This window comes from Pseudoliparis swirei, chromosome 20 (genome assembly GCF_029220125.1).
Source record: "Pseudoliparis swirei isolate HS2019 ecotype Mariana Trench chromosome 20, NWPU_hadal_v1, whole genome shotgun sequence".
NCBI classification, from domain to species: domain Eukaryota; kingdom Metazoa; phylum Chordata; class Actinopteri; order Perciformes; family Liparidae; genus Pseudoliparis; species Pseudoliparis swirei.
Window position 1 is genome coordinate 153,212 of NC_079407.1, and position 12,427 is coordinate 165,638.

Genomic DNA, 12,427 nt, shown 5'->3' on the forward strand with positions numbered 1-12,427 from the left:
CTGGTGTGAGGGACGTGTCCTCTACTGATGGTCTGGTGTGAGGGACGTGTCCTCTCCTCATGGTCTGGTGTGAGGGACGTGTCCTCTACTGATGGTCTGGTGTGAGGGACGTGTCCTCTACTCATGGTCTGGTGTGAGGGACGTGTCCTCTACTCATGGTCTGGTGTGAGGGACATGTCCTCTCCTCATGGTCTGGTGTGAGGGACGTGTCCTCTACTGATGGTCTGGTGTGAGGGACGTGTCCTCTACTCATGGTCTGGTGTGAGGGACGTGTCCTCTACTCATGGTCTGGTGTGAGGGACGTGTCCTCTACTGATGGTCTGGTGTGAGGGACGTGTCCTCTACTCATGGTCTGGTGTGAGGGACGTGTCCTCTCCTCATGGTCTGGTGTGAGGGACGTGTCCTCTCCTCATGGTCTGGTGTGAGGGACGTGTCCTCTACTGATGGTCTGGTGTGAGGGACGTGTCCTCTACTCATGGTCTGGTGTGAGGGACGTGTCCTCTACTGATGGTCTGGTGTGAGGGACGTGTCCTCTCCTCATGGTCTGGTGTGAGGGACGTGTCCTCTCCTCATGGTCTGGTGTGAGGGACGTGTCCTCTACTGATGGTCTGATGTGAGGGACGTGTCCTCTACTGATGGGCTAACCTGGTGTGCTGGTCTCTGCAGGCCTTCGTCCAGCTGGGGACTCCGGAGGACGCTGAGATGCTGGTGAAGTACTACAGCGTGAACTCTCTGACCATCAGAGGGAGGCCAATCCGCCTCAACATCTGCACCAAGTACAAGACCCTGAAGTGAGTCCAGACCTCCTGACCCCCCCACCGAGGAGGAGGAGGACAGCAGCTCCTCCTCTTCATCAGCTGATCACGGTCTGTGTTTCAGAGTGAACCGGAGACAAGGAGGAGACGGCCGAAGCCAGAAGAGCAGCGGAGCCAACACCTCCTCCGGCTTAAACCCCCCCAGGGCCTCCTTCAACGCCCCCAGGACCTCCTCGTCCAAATCCTCATCCAGGACGAGAGAGGAGGAGGAGGAGAAGAAGAAGGAGGAGGAGGAGGAGGAGGAGGAGGAGCTGAAGCCTGAGGAGCAACCTCCAGCAGAGGAAGAGGTGTCAGGAGTGATGGAAGGGGAGGAGGTGGAGGAGCAGGTAGCTGATGTAGATGCAGAGGGGGAGGAGCCAGAGGGAGCAGCAGAGGAGCAAGAGGAGGTCAAACAGGAGGAGGTGAGAAAACACTGGAGGAGAAGCAAGAGGAGGAGGAGGAAACTTCATGTTTTAATTCAGCAAAATTAGAAAAACATGACCAACAATGATTGATAATAAAACGATGTAATAGACAATAAGGTGATATTAATATAATATTACTAATCGTGTGTCTATGATATTAAGTACAAATAATTAAAATTGCCCATATCAATTTAAAAATAATTATATCAATTTATAATTAGAACAAAATTAGAAAGAAATTATCAACTTAATTTTGCTCATTAAATACGTTTATATATCTATATATATATTAGGGCTGTCAGCGTTAATGCGTTAATCTATGCGATTAATTTGGCCGCGATTAACTCACTAAAATATTTTAACGCAATTAACGCAACTTTGTTTACTTCCGGTGTGCGTTGAAGTTTGTTCACTCCCCTGAGTGTCAAACAGCGGCAGTACGGTTTAACACTTTCCGTTTTCTCCGCGAAAATACAGAGCAGAAATACATCACATAACTCGTCACACGAAACCTTCACCGTGATTGGTCAATCCGTTTGTCTGTCAACGTTTAGCGAAAAAAACAACCAATGATCACTCAGTAAATCACAAAGGACCTCCCACCTCACAGGGGAGGCTCATTAGCAGCCTGTCAGTCAGAGAGCAGAGAACACGGCACGAGGACAATGAGCCTCATTACAGAGCTGAGATTGTTCTGGAATGTTTGATGTAGAACACGTGGGTATGTGTCATATGCAAACTCCTTTAAAAGGTGAATTTACATTTTTTTGTAGAATGGAGAAAATGCCTCCAGCCTCCAGAGGGTGAACGTGACATATGTGAATGTCAGTCAGTCACCAAGGCCACTGGTTCTGTTGTTCAGTGTTAAAGATGACAGGACCAATTTATCATCCACGATATTAAATACCTCGCTGGCACTTTATATGTAGGAGCCTCTTTGAAAACACAGCTCTGTGTGAAGTTTTGTCTTTAAAAAGAAGAAAAAAATAACTTAATCGCAATTAATGAATTTCAAAATGTGCGATTAATTAGTGAATTTTTTTTAATCGCTTGACAGCCCTAATATATATATATATATATACACTCACACACTTTGTGTGTGTGTGTAGGTTTCTGATGACGTCACTGAAGACGCACCTGGAGAAGTGGCCGTGGCTGAAGTCAAACAGGAGGCGGAGCCAGAGGAACAGACAGAACAGACAGACGTCTGTGCTGAGGAACATGAGAACGACGAACCGGACGCAGAACCTTCAGAGGCGCTGGAGGCCCCTCTTGATGTGGTGCGTCAGGATTCAAGAGATTTATATATATGTGTATATACATATATATATTTGTGTATATATATAAATATATATATGTGTATATACATATATATAATTAGGGTCCTCGTTACGACTTCGTCGTAGAGGAACCTATTGTTTTTCAAAGGATTATTAGGGTCTTCTACTACGACTTCGTCGTAGAGGAACCTATTGTTTTTCAAAGGATTATTAGGGTCCTCTACTACGACTTCGTCGTAGAGGAACCTATTGTTTTTCAAAGGGTTATTATTATCCTTTGTCGTGTTCAAACGTCGTCTGGCCGCACACCGTACGCCACAGCAGACTGGCGAAATTTTTTAGATTATTGAGTTTTCATATTTGTTTATAAAAAAAAATCTCTCTAGCGCCCCTTATATCCACGATTTTTTCCACCAATGACGGATTGACTTGAAATTTGCCATACGTGTCCGCTTGGACCTGCTCTACAACATTGCCAATATCACCCCTAAGCTCCGGCTTCTTATATTTTCCGCCATTTTGAATTTTGTAAAAAAATGTTTTTTTCACTTTTTTCCAAAACGGTTTGTCCGATTCATCCGAAAATTTCTGGGATCCATTATTGGTTCAATGTCATCATAACTACAGAAGATCTTGTTGATATCTCATTGCGTTCAGAGAATATAGACCAATGAACATTTAAAGGGTGTGCCCTGATATTTAAAGACACCTAACTTCCAAATTAATTGGCCAATCCTCACCAAATTACTGGACTATGTTCACATGACATCCCTTAAAGTACCCTAATTTTTTCATAATATTTGAACATTAGGGGGCGCTGCAATAAATCCCTAAATATCGGCATTTTTAGCCTTTTTTCGCCTTTTTTGGGCAGTTGTTAAACTGTTAACTCCTCCTAGAGCTTACACCTGATTCATTCCAAACTTGGCCAGTATGGTCTTGAGACCTTTGTCTTGAAAATGCCTTGAAAGATTTCAGAAATATTAAACTTTGTGCGTTTGCCGGACCGGCAAAGAAACGCCATTCGCCATGAAAATTGACATTGTTGTAACTCGGCCATACATTATGTAATCTGCTCCATATTTCTCATACCTCATGACATACTGTCCCTGAAGACATCCATATGCTAATTTTTGTTTCTGGTCGTCGCGCCAACTAGTGGCACTAGGAAGTTACATGTTTTTTACTTTTATACACTGCTCCTAGCAGATTATTCAGATCCCTCTCAAAATATACCAGAATAGACCTAAGACCTTGATGATGCTTCCCTGTGGAGCTCGTAGCGACACGTTGAATCACATTCACATGTAATTTACATGACAAGGTCTAGACTTCACATGGATACACATGATGCATGTATATGTTCAAATTGTCACAGCGCCCCCTGCTGGCAACCCTGGACTCGCTCAAATCTGCTCTAAACTTCTCATGCTTCGTAGAATTCAAGGCCTGAGGATATCAACAAGCCTTTTTTCACTCAGAGTCAAAGCGCCACCGACTAGCAAAGTAAAATCAGTGTCGCGTGACAAACGGTCAAACGCCCGAACGCTGTGCATGCGCTCTCGGCCGAGGGGGCCGGTGTCCGGCCAGCACCCCCGACGTGCGAAGCAGGAAGAGGACCCGTTCATCGCTGCTTGCAGCTTTAATTATTATTATTTTCTCGATGGAATGTTGCCCTTTTGAGGCCTTTATCATATTCCAAAAGTTGTCAAATTTGACATGCATATCAGGACTGGCGAAGATCGCGATATTTTCAAGGTTTCGCATTTGTGTATATAGAAATTTTTCTCCAGCGCCCACTTGAAAGCTAATACTTTTTTTCAACAATGACCGATTGACTTGAAATTTGAAATACAGGTTCACCTGGACCTGCTCTACAAATAAGTTCATGGTGGCCATCAAATGCGCCGACTTAGATTTTCCGCCATTTTGAATTTTGTAAAAAAAAAAATCCACTTTTTTCCAAAACGCTTTGTCCGATTCATCCGAAAATTTCTGGGGTCCATTATTGGTTCAATGTCATCATAAGCACTGAATATCTTGTTGATATCTTATTGCATTCAGAGAATATAGACAAATGAACATGTAAGGGGTGTGGCCTAATATTTGAAGTCACACAACTTCTAAATTAATTGGCCTATCCTCACCAAATTGCTAGCCTATGTCCATATCGCATCCCTTAAACTACTTTATTTTTTTCGTAATATTTGAACATTAGGGGGCGCTGCAATAACCCCTAAATATCGGCTTTTTTAGCCTTTTTTCATGTTTTGGGCAGTTGTAAATCAGTTAACTCCTCCTAGAGCTTACACCCGATTCATTCCAAACTTGCCATGTATGATCTTGAGACCTTTGACGTGAAAAATCGTTGAAAGATTTAAAAAATATTAAACTTTGTGCGGTGGGTCGAACATCAAAAATCACCATTCGCCATAAAAATCCAAGTTGATGTAACTCGCCCATACATAATGTAATCCACTGCATGTTTCTCATATCATGACATACTGAGCCTTAACACATCCATATGCTAATTTTTAATAATAGTCATAGCGCCGCCTCCTGGCAAGAGGAAGTTACATGTTTTCTACTTTTGTACCCTTTTCCTCACAGATAATTCAGATCCCTCTCAGAATATAGCAGAATAGACCTAAAACCTTGATGATGCTTCCCTGTGAAGCTCGTAGCGACACGTTGAAGCGCGGCGAATCTCTCCATCGGAAAACATTGATCCTTCGCCGTGAACGAATAAACCGATGTAACTTGACTCCACATCATCAGATCCGTTCTAAACTCTACATATGTGATGACACGCCAGGCCTGAAGACATGTGCAGTCTAATTTTTTATTTTTGTGCTAGCGCCACCTACTGGTAACGGGAACAAATCTTTTTTCTTTGGCTTCCTTCTCTGAGAAGGTAAATCAGATCAACATCAAATTTGTTCCACATGAAGGTTAGACTTTCATGATGCCAGAAGACGAAGCATTTTATGTTTCGTCAAACACTGTTGCCGTGGCAACCCATTCTTTGCGTCAAACAACAATGGGGCTTTAGAAGGACTTAAAATGCTTGAAACGTAACTAAACTTAGCACACATATTTATAGTCACAGATGTAGTTAACTGATATGATTTAAAAGCTTTGAAATGCCAATATGGCTCAATAGCGCCCCCTAGACTGTATTTTATGTTCAAAATGCTACGTTATTTGCCCCCGATAACCGATTACCTTGAAATTCATCATACATGTCCGCTTAGACCTGATCTAAAAAAAATTACATTATGACCATAAGCTCCGCCCACTTTGATTTTTCGACATTTTGAATTATGTAAAAAACACATTCTCTTCAACTCCTCCAAAACGATAGTTGCGATTCATACACGACTTGTTGTGGTTCATTATTGTTTCAATGCAATCAAAAATCCCAAAAAGATTGTTGATATCTCATTGCGTTCAGAGAATATGGACCAATGAACATCCAAGGGGTGTGGCCTGATATTTAAAGACACCTAACTTTCAAATCCCTTGGCCAATCCTCACCGAATTACTAGACTATGTTCACATGACATCCCTTAAAGTACCCTAATTTTTTCATAATATTTGAACATTAGGGGGCGCTACAATCAATCCCTCAATATATGCCTTTTTTGCATTATTTGGTCACGTTTTGGGGGGTTGTTAAACAGTTAATTCCTCCTAGAGCTTAAACCCGATTCATTTCAAACTAGGCCAGTATAGTCTTGAGACCTTTGTCTTCAAAAATCTTTGAAAGATTTAAAAAATATTAAAGTTTGTACGTTCTCCGGACCGGCAAAGAAACGCCATTCGCCATTAACATGTAAGATGATGTAACTCGGCCATACATTATCCAATCTGCTCCATATTCCTCGTATGTCATCACATAATGAGCCTGAAGACATCCATATGCTAATTTAAAATTCTAGTCATAGCGCCACCGAGTGGCCAAAGCAAATCAGCATAAAAAGCATCACATTTACATGTAATTTACATGACAAGGTCAAGACTTCACGTAGATACACATGATGCATGTATATGTTCAAATTGTCACAGCGCCCCCTACTGGCTACACTGGACTCATTCGAATCGACTCCAAACTTCTCATGCTTCGTAGAATTCACGGCCTGAGGATATCAACAAGCCTTTTTTTCACTCAGTCAAAGCTCCACCGACTAGCAAAGTAAAATCAGTGTCGCGTGACAAACGCCCGAACGGCGGGCATGCGTTCTCGGCCGAGGGGGCCGGCGTCTGGCACCCCCGACGTGCGAAGAAGGAACGAGGACCCGTTCATCGCTGCTTGCAGCTTTAATATATATATATTTATATATATATACATATATATATTTATTAGATATTTATAAATGTATACATATATATATATGTGTATATATATAAAGGGTGTAGAGTGAATGTCTAATGTTAGCATTATGTATTCATATCAATATGTGCATTAATAAGTATTGGTGTCGGTGTGTTGACAGTTCGATGGAGACTTCCTGGAGAACATGGAGGACTTTGTGACGCTGGACGAGCTCGAGGAAGACGAGGAAGAAGAGGACGAAGCAGACGGGGAGTCTGACTCCACCGGTACAGAAAGTTGTTGTTGTTGTTGTTGTTGTTATTATTATCATTGTTGTTGTTATTATTTCATGAACCCTGTTTGTCTTCTTGTTTGCAGACAGCACCAGGAGAGGAGTGAGTACCTGTGTATATACATATATAAATATATATAAGAACACATACATATATATGTGTATATATATACATAAATACATACATGCATATATACATATATAGATACATTAATAGATACATATATATATATACACACATACATATATAAATGCATATATACTCACAGATACATATATATGTATATAATAGGGCTGTGAAACGATTAAAAATTTTAATCAGGTTAATCACAGGTTTCTGTGGATTGATCATGATTAATCACATATATACATTTACAGGCTCTCAAGACAGGCAAGAGCTTCGAGAAGAGTTGTTGACGGGGACGGGTGCTAGCGACTTTTCATGCGCGCAGACCGGCATCGAAGCTCTGCGGCGACCGCGATCGACATATTGAGCACCGCTGCATTAAAACATTAAAGAGCCGAGAGTTTTTATCAGCGTGAGAAATACGATGTGTGGCGGGAGTGCGTGAGTTAAGACCGGAATGCGTGAGTCTCACGCTCAATGCGTGACACTTGAGAGCCCTGCATTGCTCACCAGTGCTCGCGCAGCATCGGAGCTCTGCTGCGCGAGCCGAGAGAAGAGTTGTTGACGGGGGGGGGAGGGGTGCAAGTGACTTTTCTTCGTCCCGAAGTGCGCGCACACGCCGGCATCCGAGCTCTGAGTCGTGTTAACGCGACACTAGAGACAGAATGACACGCTGCTGGAGAGACGACCAACAACAGACGGATTGAAGCTCATTCTGCGCATGCGTTAACAAAACTAGTTAAACCTGTAATTTAATTAACTGAGTTAACGCATTATTTTTCACAGCACTAGTATATACAGGCATGAGAATCCCTCACCTTTCGGCGAAATTCGCCGTTTTGAAACCAAAATAGGTGACTTACGTGAATCGTGTAGATCCGAAGAGTTTTTGTTTTGGGGTAGGGGTCAATTGGCCGGCCGGCGTTTATGAGATTGGAGTGGGACGCGGAGAAAGTGTGAAGTGTTGCTCTTCCCAATAAAACATCTTTGATGGGACGTGTCGCGTCTCGGCCAATCAGCGTCAAGATGTCTTCAGCGTTTAGTGGTTTAGGTTAGCTTGAATGTTAGACGCTACTTCTGCTGCTGTCGCGCTGCACGGTGTAGCGATGCTAACAAAGTACCCGTACGTTAAGAGCGATGTGATTTAGCATATTTTTAGTCTCAATACTTCATTAAAAGAGCGATCAGAGCGCGCGCTGCTCCGTGTCGAGCTGTCTGCACGCGCAATTTTCGGCTTTAAAAATAAAAATAAAAAAAGATGCCAGAAGTGAAATGTTTAAGTTCAGTCTGTAAAGTTCTGTAACTCTACAGCTGCTCTTCCTGATGAACTCTGTATCCTCTGGTCAGAGACTAACGGCCTCATTGTGTATAATCATTGATCAATGCTATGATGGAACCATGTAGTTTCATTAATATCTTACTGTATTAATACTAATATTACTGCTATTTGTTAAGTGTTGAAAAAGTTGGTAAAAAGTGAACCATACAGATATTTTATTTATTACTATTATAGATAAATATACCAGTATCGTATTTATGGTATACTGTTTTTATGGTATTGTATCATGATATTTATGGCAGGTATGGTATAGAAGATCGTGACTCATGGCTCAGCAGAGCACAAGACTTGAAGACTTGTTCACGCCAACAACAAAAAAAGGAAGTTGGTTCATGAATGACTATATTATACACAATATTACTATTATAGTATTATAGGGCCCGATCACTGACTTGGTGTCAGAATGGAGGACCTATAGATTATCATACAACGTCCAACATCGATGTTCGTGGAAGTCACCACCAGCACCCCCTGGCGCTATCCTCCTCACCTTTTTCACCCCTGACCCGTTTTCATGCCTGTATATAAGTATCTGAGTATCATCTGGAGACACCGAGAGGAAGGTCAACGAGCAACGCTGACATCCTGCTCCTTCCTCCCCCTCTTCCTCCTCCCTCTCCTCCTTCTCCTCTTCCTCCCGCTCCCCCTCCTCCTCGTCAGGGCATGAGGGTGGTGAACATCGTGGGCTTCAGGCGAGGTTACAACTTCATAAATGAGCTTCAGGGATTGGCCAAACCTTTTGGGAAGGTGGTGAAACATCTGGTTCTGGACCTGAGGCCAGAGGTACGAGCTGCAGAGCCCCTTCATCTATATGTAAATATAGATATATGTATATATGTATCTATATGTTGTTGTTCAGGCCTTCCTCCAGTTCTCCACAGAGGAGGAGGCTCGGGCCATGGCGAGCTTCTACAACAGCAACATCTCGGCGTCGGTGTGCGGCCGGCCGGTGAGGGTCAGTCACTCCATCAGCTACCCGACCATCCAGGTGAGCGTGTTACCTACTCATCTAATATATATATATATAATATACATATTTATTTATATATAATATAAATATTTACATATTATATATATTTATTTACATATTTATTTATTTGTATATTTATTTTTTGGGATATTTATACATATATTCATATTTACTTATATAAATATATATTCATATTTATATTAATATATAACTATATATACATATATCTACATATATATATATTTGTATATATATTTGTATTATTATTATTCTCAATGACTCCAGGGACATGGAGGATGTGGTTGGGCTCATGTTGTGGACTTTGTCTCTGTCCTCCTGACTGTCCCCCTGTATGTCCTCCTGTCTGTCCCCCTGTCTGTCCTCCTGTCTGTCCTCCTGACTGTCCTCCTGTATGTCCTCCTCTCTGTCCCCCTGTCTGTCCTCTATGTCCCCCTCTATGTCCCCCTCTCTGTCCCCCTGTCTGTCCCCCTGTCTGTCCTCAGGTCTAGTGTCTCATGTCTGTCCTCAGGTCTAGTGTCTCTGTCCTCAGGTCTAGTGTCTCTGTCCTCAGGTCTAGTGTCTGTCCTCAGGTCTAGTGTCTGTCCTCAGGTCTAGTGTCTGTCCTCAGGTCTAGTGTCTCTGTCCTCAGGTCTAGTGTCTCATGTCTGTCCTCAGGTCTAGTGTCTGTCCTCAGGTCTCATGTCTGTCCTCAGGTCTCGTGTCTCTGTCCTCAGGTCTAGTGTCTCATGTCTGTCCTCAGGTCTCGTGTCTCTGTCCTCAGGTCTATTGTCTCTGTCATCAGGTCTATTGTCTCTGTCATCAGGTCTAGTGTCTCTGTCCTCAGGTCTAGTGTCTCTGTCCTCAGGTCTAGTGTCTCATGTCTGTCCTCAGGTCTAGTGTCCCCTGTCTGTCCTCAGGTCTCTGTCCTGTGTCTAGTGTCTCATGTCTGTCCTCAGGTCTAGTGTCTCTGTCCTCAGGTCTAGTGTCTCTGTCCTCAGTCCATGTCTCTGTCCTCCCCAGGTCTAGTCTCATGTCTCTGTCCTCAGGTCTCTGTCTCACCTGTCTTACCTGTCTCTGTCCTCAGGTCTCTGTCCATGTCCTGTGTCCTCAGGTCTAGTGTCTCTGTCCTCAGGTTCAGTGTCTCTCAGCCATCTAGTGTCTCGAGCCTCTTGGGAGAGTGTCTACTTCCTCAGGCTGAAGAAGGTCGGAACCAGAACTCAGGTCTAGTGTCTCTGTCCTCAGGTCTAGTGTCTAATGTCTGTCCTCAGGTCTAGTGTCTCATGTCTGTCCTCAGGTCTAGTGTCTCATGTCTGTCCTCAGGTCTAGTGTCTCTGTCCTCAGGTCTAGTGTCTCATGTGTCTCATGTCTGTCCTCAGGTCTAGTGTCTCTGTCCTCAGGTCTAGTGTCTCTGTCCTCAGGTCTAGTGTCTCATGTCTCTGTCCTCAGGTCTAGTGTCTCTGTCCTCAGGTCTAGTGTCTCATGTCTCTGTCCTCAGGTCTAGTGTCTCTGTCCTCAGGTCTAGTGTCTCATGTCTGTCCTCAGGTCTAGTGTCTCTGTCCTCAGGTCTAGTGTCTCATGTCTGTCCTCAGGTCTAGTGTCTCTGTCCTCAGGTCTAGTGTCTCATGTCTGTCCTCAGTGCTTCATCGAGATGGAGACTGCAGAGGAAGCAGAGAAGATGGCGGAGGGTTACAAAGTGGATCCTCCGAGGTTCAGCGGGAAACGTCTCACGGTCTACGTCAGCAGGAAGTACCGGCAGCTGAAACACGGGTCAGCTTCTTCTTCTGTGGTGGCTCACACCAAGTGTTATAACTAGGGCTGTCAATCGATTAAAAAAAATTAACTAATTAATCGCACATTTTGAAATTGAGATTAATTAATCGCGATTAATCGCGCTTAAAAGTGTTTTCCTTCTTTTTAAAGACAAAACTTCACACAGAGCTGTGTTTTCAAAGAGGCTCCTACATATACAGTGCCAGCGAGGGATTTAATATCGTGGATGATAAATTGTTTCTTCAGTGAAACATCAGATTAGTAAAAAAAAAAAGTATATTGAGACCCCATTGGTCCTGTCATCTTTACCACTGAACACAGCAGAACCAGTGGCCTTGGTAACTGACTGACATTCACATATGTCACGTTAACCCTCTGGGGGCTGGGCTCATTTTATACATTTTACAAAATAAATTAAATTCACCGTTTAAAGTCTTTTGCATGTGACACACCCCCACGTGTTCTACATCAAACATTCCAGAACAATCTCAGCTCTGAAATGAGGCTCATTGTCCTCGCGCCGTGTTCTCTGGTTCTCTGACTGACAGGCTGCTAAATAGATGATAGATAGATAGATATATACTTTATTAATCCCCAAGGGGAAATTTGTCGTGACAGTAGCAGCAACACACAAGAATAAAAACAAAACACAAAATATAAGAAACAGGGATGAAAGATATAGAAGTATACAAGTAAAATAAAAGTAAAATACAAAACAAAATATATATGTAAATATACAACACACATGCATACACAACACACAACAACACTGACAAATCAAATACAAAAAATATTAAATATAGACAGAGTGCAAAAAGCAAAGTGTGTGTATGAGTGCAGAGCAAATGAAATGAAATGTGTATGTGTGTAGTGCAAACAAATGAGATGTGTGAAGTGCAGATCAACATAGTGTAAGTATTCAGTTATTGCACTAGGATCTGGCAAGAAGTGAACTGTTATAGAGCCTCATAGCCGCCGGCAGGAATGTTCTCCTGTATCTGTCCTTGTGGCAGCGGAGCGTGAGGAGACGTCTGGAGAAAGTCCTCCTCTGTCCCTGTAGGAGGTGGTGGAGAGGGTGGTCCGGGTTGTCCAATATGGACACAAGTTTCTTCAAC

At 43.0% G+C, this 12,427-nt stretch overlaps 1 protein-coding gene across 1 annotated transcript in view; it reads left to right on the forward strand.

Annotated features, from left to right (window-relative positions):
• matr3l1.2 (matrin 3-like 1.2) overlaps positions 1-12,427 on the forward strand; it is a 28,831-nt gene that overhangs the window by 8,600 nt on the left and 7,804 nt on the right. The window contains exons 10-17 of the mRNA XM_056441008.1: positions 664-791; positions 880-1,216; positions 2,329-2,499; positions 6,996-7,101; positions 7,193-7,209; positions 9,233-9,355; positions 9,432-9,560; positions 11,179-11,309. Of these exons, the coding sequence (XP_056296983.1) occupies positions 664-791; positions 880-1,216; positions 2,329-2,499; positions 6,996-7,101; positions 7,193-7,209; positions 9,233-9,355; positions 9,432-9,560; positions 11,179-11,309 (1,142 nt within the window). The remainder of the gene's footprint in view (positions 1-663; positions 792-879; positions 1,217-2,328; positions 2,500-6,995; positions 7,102-7,192; positions 7,210-9,232; positions 9,356-9,431; positions 9,561-11,178; positions 11,310-12,427) is intronic.